This window comes from Onthophagus taurus, chromosome 7, assembly GCF_036711975.1.
Source record: "Onthophagus taurus isolate NC chromosome 7, IU_Otau_3.0, whole genome shotgun sequence".
In the NCBI taxonomy this organism is placed as follows: domain Eukaryota; kingdom Metazoa; phylum Arthropoda; class Insecta; order Coleoptera; family Scarabaeidae; genus Onthophagus; species Onthophagus taurus.
The window spans coordinates 38,722,119-38,744,916 of NC_091972.1; the positions used below are offsets into that span (position 1 = coordinate 38,722,119).

General features: G+C 30.9%; 1 protein-coding gene and 1 long non-coding RNA gene across 4 annotated transcripts in view; one reads left to right on the forward strand and one right to left on the reverse strand.

The window, feature by feature from the left end:
* The first annotated feature begins 16,450 nt into the window (after positions 1-16,450).
* On the forward strand, positions 16,451-17,315 carry LOC139430644 (uncharacterized). The gene is made up of 3 exons (XR_011641035.1): positions 16,451-16,871; positions 16,930-17,213; positions 17,275-17,315. It is a non-coding gene; the product is annotated as an uncharacterized lncRNA (long non-coding RNA).
* A 1,787-nt stretch (positions 17,316-19,102) lies between these two features.
* The window catches only part of LOC111428712 (atos homolog atossa), an 82,090-nt gene continuing 78,394 nt past the window's right edge, over positions 19,103-22,798 (reverse strand). For all 3 annotated transcript variants that reach the window (XM_071198310.1, XM_071198311.1, XM_071198309.1), the window contains one exon: positions 19,103-20,391. In XM_071198310.1, the coding sequence (XP_071054411.1) occupies positions 20,226-20,391 (166 nt within the window). In that variant the 3' untranslated portion in view covers positions 19,103-20,225. The remainder of the gene's footprint in view (positions 20,392-22,798) is intronic.

Genomic DNA, 22,798 nt, shown 5'->3' on the forward strand with positions numbered 1-22,798 from the left:
ATGTATTATAAAGCTCTTTTTTAAATACGCTAATAATTTCAGAAACTGTTGTGCTCAATGCCATAAAGATGCAGAACTTAAGAAACTTCCTGAAAAAGTTCTTCATAACGATAGAGCTTACATTTAATCCTTCCCACGTTACGAATGACATCAAAAGGCAATATGTAGTTCAGAATTAAATAGAAAAAGAGTATACAAGTTGAGAACATGACCACCTTCTTAGCCAAGAAATAGCCAAACATTGAGTTTACTTATTTTAACATACAGTTTAATTGAGCATTTAGAAAACTTGTGTTAAGTGTAAAAAATCGAAGAAAAGAACGAAAGTATAATGGCAGAATTGCAGAAATGTTTTGCTTCTTCATATCTTTCTAATAACCATCATGTATAACCAATTAAAAGAAAATAGTGTACACAATCATAAAAATTAATTAAAAATCATTATATTTTAAATAACACACATAACTAAATTATTTATGTTCACTAACCTGTTTAAAAATGTATTTTTTTGTGTTACTTCCTTAATGGAAATGTCGCACATTGTAAATTGTCGCAATTAACAGGCAATAATTATCAATGCGGGAACTAGTGTGTAATTTTAATTGCCCTTTTATCTAACATTACCGAGTCCTCGCGTAAATATTACATGTCCTCGTCAGTCTCTCTCTACGCGCCATACGTCCGTCATTCAAAAATCGTCTCGTAAGCCAATATAATAAGCATAATGGCTGCCGCGCGGTTGATGTGGTAGCGGTCGAAGAACGGTACAAAAAAGACGATTAAAAACCGTTCGTTCCACTAAAAGTACAACTCAGAGAAGGGAACAAAAAGGTTAAAAAGTAATTTTAATTTATCAACTAAAATAATCATTTCTTCGACAATTTATAACATTTTTTCAACACCGTTTTAGAAACGACGTCTTGGTATTAGTTGTGGAATAAAAATCCCTCTGGGTGGTTTCTAGTCCTGTCAAGACGTTTGACAGCAATCGCAGGCGTCTCGTGATGGGGCGCTCTGAAGCTTGCCGCCAGGACGAAGGAGGTGTGTTTTGGTGGCGCCACCGCCGGTGGGTTCACAGGTAAAATACGTCCATCTCACCTGCGCTGGCGTGCCCCGATGACAAGCCGCAAGGCAAAAAGGAAGAAGAAAAGGCAAAACGAGGAAGAGACCATCTCGTCAGAACAAGGACTTTCTTCACAGACGATTCCTTTACGCCGAGACAAATAACCCGCCGACCTTTTGTTTCTCGCCGAAAGATTATAGATTTAAAGATGTTTTAAAAGATGCCGATTCTTGATAAGAAAATAAAACGAGTTTTCTATAATATCTCAAAATACTTTAGTATTTGCTCTAATTTGGCATCTAATATTTTAAACTACATTTTTTTTGGGTTATTGATGTAAAGTGTCAGTTAAAATTTAAAGGGTTCTTCAATTTACTCAAGTCATTGTGGAGGTTTAGAACCCCTACAGAGTCTGTCACATTACAATTTTAAGTGAGTGTAACGAAATGTTTTTTCCATTCTTTGCTAACTTATTGTTGTAGGTATAGGTGTTGATGAAAATTTTATGGTACGAAATAAAAAGCAATAAAGATGATGGAGAACGTGCCGGGGAAATTATTCTAAACCCTAAAAGTTCGTTTTACATCGATGTTGCGTGCCGAGACTTTTCACTGCCTGTAATAAAAATGTTGTTGATATGGCTACTTTAACTTTAGAGTACGTTATCTTTATTTCGTAATGGTTTGTAATTCACAACTATGAAAAAAAAATGTAATTCATATTCACGTATAATAAAGTTTTAATACAACCCTTTTTTTATTAATGTTATAAATTATAAAATCGATGAAACTTAATAATCTATAGTAATCAGTTTTGCATTAAACCCTAATTTGTATTATAATTTGAAGTGAAAAAGTGATATTTGTTACAAAAGTTGTTATCAACCAATTTAATAATGCGTTAACTGCATTATTAATGCTTTAGCGAACAATAATTGATAACAAATCGCTAATATATATAATACGATATAAATATATCTATAACTATTGTTGAGGAATAAAGCTAGAAACTACAAAATACCAAATCATCATAAGTCAATAACTAAAGCACCTAACTACAGCTATTTCTTGGGTCCAGCAACATTTTGGTTTTCTGAGATTATCCTTGTTTACCTTTCTCTTAAGTGTTTTGGTATATTCAATGTGTGGTTGGTTATTTAGCAAGGGAACTATTGAAACTTCTTTAAGGGTGCCCAATTTATCCCCAATTCATTAACTGTGTTGCTATTTTATATGAGTGGCTAATACCCGCCACAATAATAATAATAATAGAGCTGATGACGGATCACTCAGTACTTTAACTTCAGTGTCCAGTCTAGTGTCGAGTTGACAGTTTCTTCCGATTCAATTGTTTAGATTAACATACCGGGTGTGTTTATTAATATTAATTTGTTGTTTTTAATTAACCCATTTGATTGTGTCAGATGTTCTTGAGTTCAAATCGCCGTAGATTACACCTGAATGCAATTGATTCTCTTTCTTTCCAGATCATCAAGAACTTTTGCAAATTCAGAGTCTGACTGATATTCAAATTAAATTAATTCAGTCCACCAAATATTGCAGAACAATCAAGCTTGATATAAAATAAAGTACTCAAACATACGAAAGATGCTTGAAAGATGCTTAAATTGGTGTTGAAGTATACATTGTCCACTTTTATATCGACGTGACACGAAAACTAGCGCCTCGGTTTGATTAGATGAAATTATCTAATTCCCACAGCAGTATGGGACTGATTAAGAAACCCAGCTACTCACTAAATACTCTCCCATTTTCTCGCATTTGGAAAATCGACAACCTAGATGTGCCAAATCAGCACCAATCCGACTCGTGTTTCTTAATTCCATGCCATTATTCTGCCATACTAACAAGGTTCCCACTCCGTGTATTCGTGCCATCTGGTCTAACACTTCCCTGTTGTCTGCCAGGGTATCCATTTTTTAATTAAGACTAGCAAATTTCAAGGGTGGCACATTGCGATAGGCATATGTGATTTTTATATTTTAGAGCACTCTCCCAGGCAGGGGTTTTGTAGAAGACTGCGTACCTGATCATGCACAGAACAATTGTTCTGTGATTCAGTTCCTCTTCTCTTCTTGTACGTAAACTAAAAGACAATTATGGAAAAAATACCTAAATAAACAAGGGAGGCGGGTCAAGGTCTTCAAAAACAACAGTCCAGGTCCAGATTTCATCGATTCTTTTATCGCTAGAAACAACCTGACTATCAGAATAGCGTCAAATATCAAGCGGTCCAGGTCGTCAGTCAACTGCGACGACATTACAACATTTTTTAACAACGCTAACCTTGCTCTTTTTTCAATGAAAAGTGTAAACCTATATAATTATGATGAGACGAATGTCACTGATGATCCTGGTGCTAAAAAAGTCATCGTGCCAAGAAACGCAAAAAGAGTGGAAAGAGTGCAAGAACATTCTCGGGCTTCGATCAGCATTATGGTTTGTGGAAACGCAAATGGAGATATACTTCCTCCTATGGTGTTATATAAAGCACAAAACATATATGACAACTAAGATCAAGGCATGCAAGAAGAATAACATCTATTTGACGCCATTTCCAGCAAATGCCACCCATCTAATGCAACCATTAAATGTTGCGGTATTCGCACCTATGAAGAGAAAGTGGAGAAAAATATTATCAATGGAGAAAAGAAAGCAGATACCCTGGTTGCATTCTAAAAGAACATGTATTGCTAAATAGACTATGGACAGCAATCAGTGATATGGTAGAGCAAAACCTGAAAACAGGTTTTAGAGCAACTGGCTTGCATCCTCCTGACCCAAATGAGGTTTTGAAAAGGATTTCCGACGGTTTAAATGAGAGCGAAAGCAGCGACACACACTAAAGAAGTTTAGACGCAAGTTTGCTAGAACTGCTGCAAAAGTGCTGTGGAAGTGGCGATAAGCAGAAAAGGAAGCGAGGCAAAAAGATTCCAGCAGGTACAGATACGTCCGTTGCTCTAATTTCCACAAAAGCTGAAAAAGAAAATCAACCTTCTTCCTCAGACACCCAAACAAAAAATCTTCGAAAAGGAAGGCCAGTTCGAAGATACGCTCAGTAAAAAAGATTGACTCATCTACTTGCAGTATCTGCCGCATAAAGCGGAAAGACGACAGGAAGAAAATGGATTGGATACAGTGCCTGAAATGCAAATATTGAGTTTGTGGTCCATGTAACCGTGGAAGCACAAAATCATTTTACAACTGTTCTCGCTGCGAAGACTCGGAATACGAAGAAATCTTTGATGATAGCAATCAAGACAACGATTTCTTTCGTTCAGGATTAAAGAAATTTATGAAGGAAAAATGATTATTATTAATTTAAGTTTGAATTGTGCTATAGAACAGTGGTTTTTGGTTTTTAACATGTTTATTGTTAGTATATACGTTAATTTTTGTTTCTTTTATTTCGATTTATATTAATTTAAGCTTAACTTTAGAAAATTTTTTTGAAACACTTGTAAGAAGAAATAAACACAGTTTTGTTAAAATTTATTTAATATTTTTTAATGTTTAATAATTTTTAATTCAATAAAAAATGTGTCTTTTACATAAAAATACATTCCTTAATGCTTCAGTTACATTACATTTCAGGGTTACATTTCTGGTCAAGTTACCATCTGACATGCATAGTACGACATTGTCCCTAAAACGAAGTTTAGTGTCCAAGAAGCCCCAACAACGAGGCTATTCGGACATCACTTTTTTATATATTTTTTGTTGTTACGGTAATTAACCCTTTTGATTGTGTCAGATATTCAGTTATTCTCGTTCTTGAGTTCAAATCTCCGTAGATTATACCTGAATGCAACATTCTTTCCAGATTAGCAAGATGATTTGCAAATTCAGAATCTGACTGGTATTCAAACTGTTAATTCTGTCCACCAAATATTGCAGAACAATCAAGCTAGATATAAAATAAAGTACGCAACATGCAAAAAGTGCTTGAAAGATGCTTGAAATGGTGTTGAAGTATACATTGTCCACTTTTGTATCGATGTGACACGAAAATTAGCGCCTCTGCTTGATTAGATGAAATCATCTATTTTCCGTTCTAAATTTAATCGATATTAAGTACATCCTAGGATGCAGCACATAATGTAGAGCTTCGACTGTAATCGACCTCAGCTTGATTAAATGAAATCATTCATTTTTTTAAGGTAACACTTTTGTATCGTTGTGGCATGAAAACTAGCGCCTCGGCCGCAAGCGACCTCGGCTACTTTAAATAAAATCTTCCATTTTCGTTCTAAGTTGCATCAATAGTAAGTGCAATCCAGGTTGTAACATATAATGTAGAGTCCCGGCCGTAAGCGACCTTGTTTCTGTCACACATTTAGCTAAGGTAGCACTTTTGTATCAATGTGGCACAAGCGCCTCGGCAACAAGCGACCTCGGCTTCATTAAATGAAATCTTCCATTTTCGTTCTAAGTTTCATCAATAGTGAGTACATCCCAGGTTGCAACATATAATGTAGAACCTCGGCCACAAGTGACCTTGGCTCTGTCATACATTTAGCCAAGGTAGCACTTTTCTATCGATGTGGCACGAAAGCTAGTGCCTCACCCGCAAACAACATCAGCTTAATTAGTTAAAATCACTAATTTTACACTATAAGGTTGGAGTCTTCTGGCTCCAGGGATAAAGAATTCCTGTTTTATCTGATTTTTATATACCTTTTTCACCCAATATTTGGACATACAGAATTTAATGTGTGTGTGTAGCATTTTCAACGGATTGATGAAATACCAGGTTTACTAATGCATAATAGCAACGGATTCCAATTGATGAATTTAACTATGAATAAAATCTTTGTTGTTTTTTAAAGATTGAAAATGACAAGCCGCTTCATGACATGTTTGGTCTTAAAATGATCTTTCTAAAGCTCTAGATAAAGAAGATTATGTTTCCAAAGAATGTCAACTTTATTAAACATGTTTTGGTAATTACACATTATGTAGAACAACAAAATTATAACAAAACTATGTAAAATGTAACCTTTTATGGTTAGGATTTGATAAGTGACTTAGATGATGAACATTCTTGGGCATAAAATTTAATTCGACTCAGACATCTCTTTTGATATTACAGTGGATTTTGTAATTGTTATAATCGTGAAAAGAGATTTAAAAAGAAACAAAATTGTTGACAAGAAAATCCAAGTTTTTAATAGTTTCGACAAACAACATATAATTTAGTACCAAGTAAACATTTCATAAATTTGAACTTTTTTACTATTTACGGAATCTGTTAATTGACGTCAACTAACTCGTATTTCACCTTCAACGTGGCTCAGATGTCAGTACAAAACATAAAACATAAACGTATAATGTTTTAATAGAAACTCAACCGCGAACAAAAAGAAAAAGTGAGGATTTGTAATTTTTATTTTAGATGATTTTGATTTTTTTTGCTTCACTTCTTATTGATGTCGTGTTTTTTTATTGCGTGCGCTTGAAAAGTCGAATCCTCCGTTTGAAAATGGGACAATCGTGGTACGACAATAACGACATTGTTACGGAGGCCGGTTGTTCCGGCTGACAATAACGAAAAGCACCGGACAATTTCGTAACCAGCCGCGTTCCCGCCGAGTTTCATGGACGATGAAGCACAGTGAAGGACAAACCGTGATCTCGCGCATCGGTGAGATCACGGAACTTAGTTCGCGCCCATCTTACGTAAAATAAAATAACAAAATAAAACAAGTTTTATCATTAATTCAAAAATTTGTCATAATCAATCAATATGGTGTTAGCCATTTTCGTTTTGTTAGTGTTCAGTTGCCAAAACATCTCTTCCTCTTATTCTTCATCGGGTACAGGAATGACGACGATGATGTTGCATTTTTCTTTGAAGAAGAAAGTCGCGCTAGGATGAAGACATCATCGTCATCGTCGTCCTGTCGTCAGGTAGTAGCATGCACCACGTTCCTCCTCCTTATACTAGTCATGGTCTTTAATGATTCAAAGTCCACACGGTGCATGACTGAGCAACCCAAGCCCGGTAGCTACTTTACTTATCTATTTAATAGACTTGACGCCGGGTCTCTTTTGTCCGTACAAAGAAACGACTCAATAAAAATAGCAAAAAAGAAATGAATCGAACATGACCAAGAAGAATCTTCTTAAAAAAAATTCATGTCATATAAATGCAATAAAAAAATTTTTCTTCTAAGTTTCCTTTTTTCTGCATTTATAAATAATGGTAAAGTGGTAAAAGAAAATGGTTAAACTTTACATGTAAGTAAACGATGATTATATGTAATGAGGACAGACAACCCGTATGTCTACGTTATGTCTCGGAATTAGAATCAAATTCCATCGATGACACCTGTGTGTAACACGATGCCATATATACTTTACACCGTAAATACATAAGTAGATCCTAAGTGAGGAAGGTGGTAAGGGCATACCTTTAAAAGTGGTAGCTATGGAATGTTACGCGGACACTCAATAATAATAATGAGTCGTAAAGTAAACGATTTTAAGTCCAACTGTATCGTAATTGCTTGATTGTGGTGTTGTTAAAATACGATCTATTTATTATAATTTTTTTAAAAATATATGATTCCAAACCTAATCTTTATTTGGTCGACCTATATTAAGTGATGAATATAATTGTTATAAGAAAGTATCTGATGGCGTAATAATCAGCTATCTATGCTGTAGCACAACGACCGTGCTTCAAATTACAAGGAAATCCCTAAAATGGTACTGAAAATATCAAAACTACAAGAAACTATCTGAAATCACACTGGCTAAATTCTGAATTGCAAAAAAATTTCTGAAACTACTCCAGTAAATTGCAAGGAATTTCTTTGGGTAAATTCTAAACCACAAGAAAATGGCTGATATTGGACTAGCAAAACTTTATCTTACATGAAAATGTATGTAATTACGCTGGCCATATTGTTGTTAAAAATTATCCAAAGAATTATACTGCACAAGTTCAGAATTATCAGAAAATGTGGGTACTACACCATCCAATGTCTAAATTACTATAGAATGTTTGGAATTATATTGACCAAAATCTATAATCCAATAAAATTCCTGAAATAACATTGGCAACGCAAAATAAAGAACATTGTTACACAATAACCAATATAAGTACAACGAAAACATTTTTATTGTTATTGAATTATTGATTAAAATGGATTTTCAACTAAATCAACAAAATGAAGACAAGAAAATGTTTATAATTACACAGAACTAGCTCCAAATGGCAAAAAAAATTCCTGGCAAAGCCCAAAACTGCAAGAAAATGTCTGGAATTACGCCGTAAAAATAGCTAACTGTAAGATTTATCTACATAAAGTTCAATTGTATGATAACGGTTTAAATTATAAGAAAATTCTGGAATTATACTGAGCAAACTGCAAATTGTGAGAAAATGACAGATAAGACACTTGAAATGCTTAAAATATTACTAACAAAACTGTCGCTGTTATCATTTTCGATTATTAATTAAAGTATCCTCTATTTAATGCAACAAGCCGTTTTGAAAAATCACTTTTAGTTCTTGAAAAATAAATTTTTGAAATGATCGACAATTTTTTCGAATTTTACAATTTTCGCGGATTAAATTTTGATAATTCGTAAAAAATCGATTTCTTGGAATATGAGTATGAAAATTTCCCAAAGTGTTAATAAAAGTGTCTTCTATCCAATGAACCAACCCGTTTTGAAAAACAGCTCTTAGTTTTGGAGAAAATAATATTTGAAGTTTTGATCAAATTTTCGATGTTGCAATTTTCATCGATAACTTTCAAAATTCGCTATAAAATTAATTTCTTGAAGGATCCTTGTGAAAATATTACCAATTATTAATTAAAGTATCCTCTTTTTAATGCAACAAGCCGTTTTGAAAAATCATTTTTAGTTCTTGAGAAATAAATTTTTGAAATAATCGAAAAGTTTTTCGAATTTTCCAATTTTCGCTGATTACATTTTAATAATTCGTAAAAAATCGATTTCTTGGAATATGGGTATGAAAATTTCCCAAAATGTTAATAAAAGTATCCTCTTTCTAATGAACCAACACGTTTTGAAAAATAACTTTTAGTTTTTGAGAAAATAATATTTGAAGTTTTCAAAATTCGCTATAAAATTCATTTCTTGAAGGATCCTTATGGAAATATCGCCAACTATTGATTAAAGTATCCTCTTTTTAGAGTTAAGACAAAATTCAGAAATGCACCAGAAATTATAACCACAATGGCCGGATAGAATGTCCGGAATTACACTGGACTGGTTCTAAAATTGCAATGAAATGTCTGATAGAACACTAGCAAAGCCCAAAACTACAAGAAAATGTTTAGAATTAAGCTGAAAAAATTGTAAACTGTAAGAAATTATCTGCATAAACTCCAATAATGTGATAACGGTTTGAAGTTTGACAGTATCCTATAACTGGCAATCCTATACTGAGCAAACTGCAAATTGCGAGAAAATGACAGATAAGACACTGGAAATGCTTAAAACTATAAGGAATTACATTTGATAAATTCTAAATTGAAGAGAAGTGTCTGGAATTACACTGGACTGGCTCTAAAATTGCAATGAAATGCCTGATAGAACACTAGTAAAGCCCAAAACTGCAAGAAGATATCTAAAACTACCCTAGCTAAATTCTAAATTACAGTGTAATATTTGGAAAAACTCCAAATTACAAGAAAAGAGTTACAAAATAAACACACAATACAGACTGCCAATATGTTTAGCCGTTTATCGTTTAACACGCAATACTTAAAAGATTAAGAACTTAAAAGATTTTAAAAACATAAATTTAGACTAAAATGACTAGACTCCAAATTAGAAACACAACTAAATTGACTACAACCCAATGTAACAGATTATTAATTAGATAAATCCTAAATATACAAAATGACTAGATTTTGAATATCTTTTACAGGTACAAGAATTTAGCACCCATCGTTCCGCAGCGCCATAAGCGGTATCAGAATGATTAAAAAATTTTAAATCACAACAATCTTAAAGATTAATTTAAAACTTTTTTCATTTTCAGATTCCAAGGCAGGACCATCTCACACCTTCACCCTAATCCGTCTCCTCGAAACTATCTTCTTCACCACCTCCATCATCCAGTTTGGAGGATGACCTCCAAGTTCACCTTCTTAATCATTTCGTTAATTACAAAGACATCATTACAAACTCCTGGAATAACATCCTATTATCATTTAGAACATTATCACGCTACATTGATGACTGCAGAATTGCTTCCATCTGATGAATTGGATAAAACTCTCACTATTATCTCATTCGCCCCACACTCCAGACTCACACATACACAATTTCAGTGTATCCTTGGTGTTAACTACTGCCCTGCATTATTCACTACTTATCCTTTGTCTATTTCTGCAGGAACAACTTCAGCGCTCTACTACACTCCGGGTATCCGTGTCTAAGACTGACTGTCTGTAGCTCCAATTTAACACTATGATTCTACATTTAGAGCACGTTGTCTACTTATCTCTTTTTAATCATCTGTTAGTAGAACAGTGTCAAAACTCAAAGCTACAAGAAAATGGTTGGAATTATTCTGGCCATACTTCAAATTGCAAGAAAATGTCTGAGGTGCCAAACTACAACAAAAGTTAGCATCACTAATCTCTAAGAAATAATTTGGAGTGACACTGACTATACTACAGATTTAAAGGATAACTTTGAAATCATATTATCCAAATTCTATGTTGCAAGAAAAACTTAAAAAAGGAACTACACAGACTATAGATAGATTTCTAATTTTTATGGTTCTGATGTCTTTTTAGTCTTTGTGCTTTTTGTGTCGATTCTTTTCTAAATCTTCTACATTTGAAAACGAAATTATCACAGATTAAGACATTTTTGTTCTTTAAAATATATTGTTGAATTACAACAAACAAAGTATAAACTACCTTTAGCACAAATATATTTCAAGTCTTACCTCTAAAGATTAATATACATCATCGTATAATTATATACACCTTACAAAATTCTAAAAACGGTTTTAACTCATCGATAAATTGAATAACAAAAACTAGTTAAATATGTTTAAACATATTTAACGAGCATTCCCAAAATATTCGTTCTGTATAACGACAAAGCGCATACAAAGCATTCCCATAAACACATAATAACACAACGCTTTATCTCTGCGAGGTTCTCTAATAGCCCAATTTGTTAAGTATTTTAAAACCGTTTCAAAATTGTCCCCGATTCGTTACAATGTTGTGAACATGATGCGAGTATTCGCATTAAAAGTCTCGTTTCTAAACTCCTTTCGCCATCTATACAAGAATAGCTGAACTAAATCTTTTCAGAAAGTACGTTTGGTTGAAAAATTAATCAACTTTCAGTTGAGAACAGGTTTTCTGTAGCCGGTTCGTTCCTTCCAATGGTAACCTTCGAAGAAAAGGCGCATGTTCTTCGAATATCTCGACCAATTACTTTGTAGATTTTCCTACCACAGCTGTTGTCATGGTTACAATTATTAATGATAGGTTTCCTATTGGTCGCATATTAATACAGCCATACTTTCATTTTTTAATATGGCACTCATGATTTTTTATACAACAAAAATTGATTTGAATAAAAAATAAATAAATTGTTTTTAAGTTGCAATTAAAATTTCATTCGCGTCCATGAACAAATTTAAATACCCGTATCGACGAGTTTTACATATTAATTACAATGGATGAGGTGTATATAAACTGGTTGTTTTTTGGATTAAATAGTTAAAACCAAAATTTGGTTTTGTTGGTTGTTTAATTCAAGACAAAATGCGTTTTGCGGTTACTTTGTGTTTTTTATTTTTCTATTTGTGTTTGTTAGACGGCACGGTGAAATGTGAAAATGATCACTTTTTCCTAAAAGCTGCAAAAAGTGTTCCTCGTATTGGAAGAAGAAGTCGAAATCAAAATGTCGACGACAGTTTTGAGAAGTTTTTTTTGAAAGCTTCTAAATCTGTCCCTAGAATTGGCCGAAGAGGACCTGTTATGGTAAAAACATCTTTTTTAATTTCATTTTTTATTTATTTAAATTGTTTTAGGGTAATTTCATTGATGATGATGCGCAAAATTATGATTATTATATCCCAATTCAAGATTTTAAATATGAAACGTATCATCCTGAAGATAGTAGCAATTCGCAAAAAGAAATTCCTGAATTTCGTTTACAACCAGACCGATTTATGTAAAATTAAAAGAGTTAATTGTAATTAATCGCACTTACGAATTAAAATTTTAGTCGTAAAATAAATCTAATCACGATTCAGCATTAAATTTTAGTTTTTCTTTTTTAATTATAACTTCATTTCTGTTTTTAAGCAATGTATACAGGGGAAAATGTATACAGGGTGTCTCACGTAACTGGTTCGTTAGAACTTTTTAAGGTTCCACTATTCGTAGTGGTTTGAAATTTTGGTAGCATGGGTTGTTCATTCTAAACTTTCGATCTAAAATATTTTCAAGATGGCCACCTCTTCCGGTTTACCGGAAGTAGACCACAACTTCGTTATTTTAAATGGAATGCTATAGTTTTTATTACACCTTTCAATTATACGTAAAAAAATATGTTGACTTTGATAAAAGTTGTTGGTACCTAGCGTTTTTTGTTTTCGAGTTATTTTGATTTTAAGTGTTTTTTGACAAATTTCACCATGGTCTTTAAAAGCCCATATCTCAGCTAACGATCATTCAAAAAAGCTCTGCATTGGCACGACTACTCTACAGATGCTGCCAAATAGATTGTCATTTGTTGTATCAGAGAATCTTATACAGGCTGGTCAAAAATTGAATTATCGTTTCTCAATATTCAATTGCGAGAAAGTCGAAAATTTTAAATGGAACACCCCATATTTCTTTACCCTATCAGAAAGGGAATTTAATTCTCTACAAATTATCTATAAACATCCCTATACCTATTTAGTGTAGTTTCCCTGATATTAGAAAATTATAAGATACTCTGATACAAGAAATGACAATCTATTTGACAACATCTGAAGAGTAATCGTGCCAATTTAGAGGTTTTTTTAATGAACGTTAACTGAAATATGGGCTTTTAAAGAGCATGGTGAAATTTGCCAAAAAAAGCTTAAAATCAAAATACCAACAAATACCAACAACTTTTATCAAAGTCAACATTTTTTTTATGTATAGTTGAAAGGTGTAATAAAAACTATAGCATTCCATTTAAAATAACGAAGTTGTGGTCTATTTCCGGTAGACCGGAAGTGGTGGCCATCTTGAAAATATTTTAGATTGAAAGTTTAGAATGAACAACCCATGCTACCAAAATTTCAAACCTCTACGAATAGTGGAACCTAAAAAAGTTCTAACGAACCAGTTACGTGAGACAGCCTGTATATTGATCTCTACTGTAAAAACTAGAACTACGGTAAATCTTAGGTTTAACTAGTAAATCTTAAGATTTACCAACATGAGTTGGTAAATGTGGGGATTTTTTAAACAAGAGATAATTTTCTGGCTCTCGTGATATGCTCTATCTTTCATTGCCTGGATGAAATTCAAACCCTCTGATCATTTTGTTAACTGATTTGTTTCCATCCACTTGCTCAACATATTTTCGATATCTTGTTTGGCCCATTCTACTGATCCCTGAGTCTGACTGTGTCTGGCTTTCCATATACTATTTTAACGTTCGGCTACAGAGAGCATAAACTTTCAATAACTTGGTTACAAAATTCTCGACCATTATCGGAATGAAAGATGGTTGGAGCTCCAAAAGTGGTAAAAATATCGAAAAGATGGTATGCAACTTCTGTTGTGCATTTGGATTGAAGTGCACGAAGAATCACAAATTTAGTGAGATGGTCTTGGTAAACTAAAAGTGAATTTATAATTTCTATCAGGATTAGTTTGTAGATCTATTAGATCTACTTGATAACGTGAGTTCATTTCATTATGAAGTATAGGCTTGATGACAATACCCTTGTTCAAAGTCCTTCAGCTTCCTTGTCCTTCCACCATGTCCAACAGCAAGTATAAATATGTAACAGTTGAGGGTATTATGACATATTTGAAGCTATGCCTTGTCAAAACAAAATCAGAAGACTTTGAAAAAGGGTATTGTCAAGGTATTGTCAGCAACATGTGATTCTTCGAGAATGTTGAATAAGTAGTCGTAATAAACATAATACTTGATTTCTTCACACCTTTCCTTCGTCAGCGCAATTAGCTTTTGGGGACGGTGAAGGAGGTGGTATGGGTAGCGAGGACTGCAGACTACCCACGAGTATCAGAACATGCACCGAACACGTCTATACGAGTCTATTTTTCGGCATTTACCATGTCTTTGCAGTAAAACCTAAAATTTACCGAGTGGATGTGGTAAAAATTCGAAATGAACGATGATCACAGAACATTTCGGATATTTTACAATTCAGAGTTGGTAAATCTTAGGATTTACCGTAGTTTGGACTTTTACAGTAAAATAGATGTAAATCCCAAATTAAAGCTAAAACACTCTATTATTGAAAGTGGTATAAAAAGATAAACAAAAAAATTTTTCAAAAATGTTTTAATGTAGGCTGTTTCAAAGAAGTGAAAATATTAATCGATATCATGATATCATGATATCGACCTTATTGTGGGAAATTAGGAAATGATTTAGGTCTTAAATTAAAGCTAAAGCGCTCTACTTTTACATATGATATACAAATAATGTGATTTTATATAAAAAGTTTCTCCTAAAAGAGTCTTATTAGAAAAGCTGCTACTTTGATAGAGTGACCTTTATCTTTATTTGGATGAGTTAGGAAATGATTTATATCCTAAATTAAAGCTAAAAGTTTCCATTTCGAATCAAGATTTAATAAAAATAACACAACAACTATTGTTAATCATATATGTCTTCGTTTCATATATTCTACAGCTAATATTTTGTTTTTACCTATGATATTTTGCTCTTGCACATAATCTTCTCTTCTACAAAATGTTGTGATATTCTTCTTCTTCTTAAAACCAGGGATAACAACTTGGTGTCTGGGCTTATATAGCCCTTTTAGCACCAGTCACAATTCTGCTGCTTATGAACTTGATCGATAAGGCAATTTATATGATTGTTTTCATGTTTAAATTAAAAAAAAAAATTTAAACCGAAGCTTTCTAGTTCTAGGTCTAGTGGTAGTTCTAGTTTTAGTGCAATAAAAATATACAACATAGTGATATCTAGCAACATCATGTTTAGACTCATTTTAATGGTTTTTTTAATAAAGAATACATCATAAAAGAACACCATGAAGTTGTCCATTTGTCTATTATATGATAACTAATTTCAGATTTAAAATGTCAACCTCAATTTTGACATATTTGTAATCTTCATTAAAAATCCTTTAAAATGAGTACAAACACGATATATTTATCTTCAATATTAATGAAGTTATGGCCAACTTCCGGTTAGAAATGTCAACGTCAAATTTGACATATTTGTAATTGTCGTGAAAAATCCCTTAAAATGAGCCCAAACATGATACGTTTAATTCCAATATTAGTCGAGATATAAGCAACTTCCGGTTTGAAATGTCAATGTCATTTTCACAAATTCTTAATTTTTATAAAATGTCTTAAAATTTATCACAAAAACAAAAATATAATAAAAAAAATAAAAAATTATGTTGACATTAATATTTTAAAATTAAATTGCTACCTTCATTGTTGCTAATTTCGGGTTTAACGTTTTTTATTCTAACTTTTTTGTTTTTCAAGATAAGTGCGTCATCTTTAGACTCATTTTAAAGGTTTATTAATGAAGATGACAAATATGTCAAAATTGACGTTTCAAACCGGAAGTGATTGTATTTCCATTAATATTAAAGTTAAATATGTCGAGTTTGGACTCATTTTAAAGGTTTTTTTTATGAAGTTGACAAATATGTGTAAATTAAAAGTTGAAAGTTCGAATTTTTTGGTTTTTTGAGAGAAATGCGTCAAGTTTGGACTCACTTTAAAGGTTATTTTATGAAGATTACGAATATAATAATCAAATTAAAGTTGACATTGACAACTGAAAGTTTTTTTCACGACTAAACCCGACTGTTTGTAGTTCTAGGTCTTGTGTTAGTTCTAGTTTTACACTTGCACTAGAACTAACACTAGACCTTGAACTAGAAATATTCGGGTTTAGCCGTGCGTCTTCAGAATTTTCTAAGTTCTTGTTTAAGAGGCCCGGCTAAACCTAAAACTTTCTAGTTCTACGTCTAGTGTTAGTTGTAGTATTAAATGTTATTTAACCCCACATTCTTGTACATTTTAATTGATCTAAAACATTTTTTAATTTAATCCACTTACCTTGCTTATAATTTCAACCATTTACTCATTTTGAATGAAATACAACCTTTAAATCCAATTAATTTATGCCCGTTTGCACCGCAATAGTTAAGCGTTGCTTTACGCTAAGCTTTCCTTAAATTTTTAAATCGGTTTGCACCGTTGTTTAAGCTACGCTTATTCTCAGCTTAATTTAAGCGTTCAATGTTCGGAGTTTACCGGTTAAGCGTAGCTTTAAATTACGTGAAAAAATGTATTTGTCATTGTGTGACGTGAAAATTGTGAAAACATGGATATTTTTGACGACGATGAAGATATGTTTGGAAATGCTGCAGAAATATTAGAGATTGTTGATTATGGATTTCCTAAACGGATATATCTACGGCGCAATCATTTTGAAGATTTGGATAACCTTACATTTTTTCAACGATTTCGTTTAACAAAGAATACTGTTTTAAACATTTTACCACTAATTGAAGAAAAGCTTGAATATCCTACAGACATGTACGTAAAATATTATGTAAATAATAAATATGTAATTAATTATTCATTCTTTTTGTAGAAATAACAGCTTAAGCCCTATGGACCAATTATTAACATGTCTACGTTTTTATGCTACAGGTGGACATTTGTCAACCATATCAGATTTTATGGGGACTCATGTTTCTACATCATCAAGAATTATTAAAAATGTTTCAATTGCATTAGCTAGTCTATCTCATGCTTACATAAAAATGCCAAAAGAAAATAATATTCAAAAAATACAAAGAGATTTTTATAATATTGCATTATTTCCAAGTATTGTAGGATGCATTGATGGCACCCACATAAAGATACAATCTCCAGGTATATTGACATAATTCAATAAAAAAGAACCTTTACTAAATAAATAAATAATATATTCTAGGAGGAGAAGATGGTGAGATATTCAGAAACAGGAAAGGCTATATCTCTATAAATGTCCAAGTTGTGGGAGATTCTGACCTTAAGGTGCAAGATATTGTAGCACGATAGCCAGGATCAACACATGACATGACTATTTATTCAAATAGTAGAATACGTGCTACGCTAGAAGGTGGAGAATTTAGAAACATCCATGTAGTCTTCAATTACAGTTGTTGTTGTTTCTTCAGTATTATTATTTTCTGTTAAGCATGGATCGATTGGCAACTATAATTAAGAGAACGCATTCTCTTTTTCTTTTCCACGTCCATTCTTATTCGGAGTTGTAAAAAGTACAAATTTCGCACACTAACTTTGAAATGTCAAAACCAATTATTAAAAAAAGATTATCGGTAATACAGTTTCCCATTTTCACCGATTTAGTGCGTTGTTGCCGAGTTTATTTTTGCTTTACTAAACTTTCTTAAATATATTGCGGTGCAACGGATTACATTTAAAGCTTGGCTTAAAAATTAAGGGACGCTTAGTTAAGCAAAGCTTAACTCAAAAACGGTGCAAACGGGCATTAGTGTTTTTCATTAAAAAAACTTAAATTCAACGTCAATTTTGACAAGCAACTGCAATATTTGGATCTTAATCACCATGGTAACCGAGTCAAGTTGGATAACCTTAAAATAATAAAATTCTATTCCCATTTTTTTATCAATTCTAACCTAATTTTTATTTAACTAATTTTATTCTAACAATTTGAATTCTTTACGATTATCTCGCATTCAAATTCGTTAATTATTGTTAATTTAAATCGATTCTAATTAAGAAAAATAAATTAAAAACATCTTTTTTTGATTTAATCCACTTACCTTGTTTATAATACCTAGGATAAACCAATTTTGAGTAAATACAGCCTTTTAAACTAATTTAATAAGACTTATTCCTTAAAAAAACTTAAATTCAATTTCAATTTTGACAAGCACCTGCAGTATTTGGATATTAATCACCATGGTAACCGAATCAAGTTGGATAACCTAACAATAATAAAATTATAACCGTTAATATTTCGCTTTATATTTTAATATTTTTTCAATTTTATTTTATCTTTTTTTTATATTTTTGTATATTGCTTCTTAAGTGAAATACATTGTATAAATAAAAACATAGAAATGTCAATTCTTCCAATGACCTCACAGTAAAACCTTCCTGAAGATAGTTTCAATTCATAATAAAATATTCCCAAATTACTTAACTTGTATTTATTCTGTTTATGTAATAAACAAAATGGAACACAGAAATAAAAATAACTTTGTTATAAATAATTTTGTTTATAATTTAATGTTGTTTTAATTTAAACAAGTTCTGCAACTAACTTCACATTATTATTATGTATTGTCATTTTATAAGCTGTCATAAAAGCTAACCTAACTTTTTTACAATTATTTTGTTGTGTCTTGAAGAAAATAAAATGTCACCGCGAGAAGGTTTTAGTTTGCACATATTTTCAACAGAAATCGCAGACAGAAGAATTTTATACCAAATACTTAAAATGCAAGATTCCCTGATGATATTTATTAACTACAAAGACAATAAATCGTTGGATGATTTGAGTTTGGCTATGTTAAATCGTTATCAAACGTTACCTGTAACAACTCAACTTATTGGGAACTCAAACGAAGAAAAATCCTGTCTTTTAGCTTCTAAGGTTTCAAAATATTTAAAAAAACCAGTTTATGTTAGTTATAATATAAGTTATGATAAATGTACTTTACCCTTAATTGAAAAACAACTCTTTGTTGAAATTAGAGAAAAACCAGATAAATTTTAAATAAAACAAATAGTCCATCTATTTCTCACATTTATTGAATCATCTAATAAAAAAATTATGTATGTATAATAAATATTGATTTATTCTTGCTGCAGAGAGAAAGCCCTGCTAGTGTTTTACTCACAACTTTATTGGTACTAACACTGTTAAGTTTTAATCCATAATAACTCCATCAATCTGTATTCTAAAATAGATACGTCCAAAAATAATTTTTACAAAATAATAAATTGTATTTTTTTTGTTCTAAAGAAAGATATCTTAAACGAAACCAAATCGAACCTAATTTTAACCACAAACAAGCTACCTATCTAATTTTTATTTATTTTTTTTAATAATAATTTTCCCACATTAATAACCCCAAAAAAATTTATCTTTGATTAATACCATTAAAGTAACAAGAGTGAAAATTAACTTTTTATAAGTAATAAAATAAAAGAAGAAATATAAGGACAATATATAATTTATAAGCTTTGCAACAAATTTACTCTAAAAGTTTCCAAACAAAATGATAATTTGAGTAAGTTTGTTGCAAAATTTAAAAATCACGTTATGCATAAAGTTTCTTTAATTCATAACATATTATTATTATTAAAATTATGTTATGAATTATAAAAACCCTCAGCATAGTAAATACATAAACAATAAACGAAATAAATTATTTACAATAATAATAGTTAATAATAATAGTAATAATTGTTTTTGTTATTTGTTAACCAAGTATAATAATAATTAGTGTTTATACACATTTGAAATGGCAGTAATGAGCTATTTCCACTACTCAACGATACTCTTGGACGACAACGACGAAGAAAATGCTGATATTTTTATTCCTACTGCACAACACGTTTTTGCTTTAATTTAATTTATTTAAATTTTTTTCAAATCCAACGCTCATCTTCTATTAACTCGCTTCATTCACTATATTTTTTTTATGAAATCAAAAAATGTTGCATGTCAATAGTCAATGTGCGTTAAAAATAACTCTTCTCTGAACTCCATTAACATTTAGTGTTTATTTTATTTTTTTTGAATTATTTCTTTTATACCGAACAACATATTAGTTTCAAATAGGTTAAAGTTCTTCTCGGTTTATGTTCCGGAGATGAAGAAGAACCTAACGCTGCAGCGGACTCATGTTACTTAATCGAGGTGTATTTTGGATTTGTGGGCATGTGGGTGAAACTGCGTAACTCGTGCATTCCATCTCCGTGACCCGTTGCTGTGTCCAAATCGGTTTTTCTTGAAATCACTAAACGTATGTCGCTGTGTAGATAAATTCGACCCGATTTTGAACTCATAAATCTATATTAAAAAGAAAAAATTATATCATTCAACGTTATTTAACTAATATATAACTAATAACTATCTTAGTTCTTAATGAATGTCTTGGAATAGAAGTGGGATCAGCTAAATTGTTGAAAATTTCATAACAATTTTCCCAGAAATCGATTTTTCAAGATTTCTTAAAGCTACTCAAAAACGTAAATATTGATATTAACTTCAATACTTAATATCTTAAGATCTAAGAGAGATATTTCAAAACAGACTAAATCATTGGAAAGTGGCTACTTTTATTAATAATTGGTGAAAATTTCATAAAAACTTTCCAAGAAATAAATTTTTCAGAAATTTTTAGTTACTCAAATACGAAAAAAATTTCTAATCAAGTTCAGTAATTTATATCTCATGAACTAAGAGTGATACTTCAAAACGGACTTGATCATTGGATAGTAGATACTTTAGTTAGTAATTGGTAATAATTTCATAACAATTTTTCAAGAAATCGATTTTTCACGAATTTTTAAAGTTATTCAAAATATGGTAAAAATTTCCAATTAACTTCAGCAATTTATATCTCAAGAATTAAGTAAGATATTTCAAAACGAACTTTATCATTAGAAAGTAGATGCTTTAATTAGTAATTGATGATAATTTTGGAACCATTTTCCAAGAAATCGATTTTTTAGGAATTTTTTAATGTTACTCAAAAAAACGTAAATACTAATATTAACTTCAATATTTAATATCTCGAGAACTAAGAAAGATATTTCAAAACGAACTTGTTCATTGTAATGGGGGTGCTTTAATTAATAATTGGTGATAATTTCATAACAATTTCTCAAGTATTCGATTTTTCAGGAATTTTTAAAGTTACTTATAGTACGTTAGAAATTTCTTATTAACTTCAGGAATTTATATCTCGAGAAATAAGAGTCATATTTCAAAACAGACTTGATCGCTGGAAAACAGATACTTTAATTAGTAATTGGTAATAATTTCATAAGAATTTTCCAAGAAATCGATTTTTCAGGAATTTTAAAAGTTATTCAAAATATGGTAAAAATTTCCAATTAACTTCAACAATTTATATCTCAATAATTAAGTAAGATATTTCAAAACGGACTTTATCACTCGAAAGTAGATGCTTTAATTAGTAATTGATGAAAGTTTTGTAACCATTTTCCAAGAAATCGGCTTTTTTAGGAATTTTTTAATGTTACTCAAAAAAACGTCAATATTAATATTACTTCAATACTTAATATCTCGAGAACTAAGAGAGATATTTCAAAACGGACTTGTTCATTGTAATGGGGGTGCTTTAATTAATAATCGGTGTTAATTTTCCAAGAAATTAATTTTTCAGGATTTTTTTAAAGCTACTCAAAAAACCTAAATATTTATATTAACTTCAATACTTAATATCTTAAGATCTAAGAAAGATATTTCAAAACGGACTTGATCATTGGAAAGTAAATACTTTAGCTAGTAATTGGTGATAATTTCATAACAATTTTCCAAGAAATCGATTTTTTAGGAATTTTTCATGTTACTCAAAAAAACATAAATACTAATATTAACTTCAATATTTAATATCTCGAGAACTAAGAAAGATATTTCAAAACGGACTTGTTCATTGTAATGGGGGTGCTTTAATTAATAATTGGTGATAATTTCATAACAATTTCTCAAGGATTCGATTTTTCAGGAATTTTTAAAGTTACTTATAGTACGATAGAAATTTCTTATTAACTTCAGGAATTTATATCTCGAGAAATAAGAGTCATATTTCAAAACAGACTTGATCGCTGGAAAACAGATACTTTAATTAGTAATTGGTAATAATTTCATAAGAATTTTCCAAGAAATCGATTTTTCAGGAATTTTAAAAGTTATTCAAAATATGGTAAAAATTTCCAATTAACTTCAACAATTTATATCTCAGGAACTAAGTAAGATATTTCAAAACGGACTGTATTATTAGAAAGTAGATGCTTTAATTAGAAATTGATGATAATTTTGTAACCATTTTCCAAGAAATCGATTTATTATGAATTTTTTACTGTTACGCAAAAAAACGAAAATATTAATATTAACTTCAATACTTAATATATCGAGAACTAAGAGAGATATTTCAAAACGGACTTGTTCATTGTAATGTGGGTGCTTTAATTAATAATCGGTGTAAATTTCATAACAATTTTCCAAGAAATTAATTTTTCAGGATTTTTTTAAAGCTACTCAAAAAACCTAAATATTTATATTAACTTCAATACTTAATATCTTAAGATCTAAGAGAGATATTTCAAAAAGGACTTGATCATTGGAAAGTAAATACTTTAGCTAGTAATTGGTGATAATTTCATAACAATTTCTCAAGGATTCGATTTTTTAGGAATTTTTAAAGTTTCTCATAATACGGTACAAATTT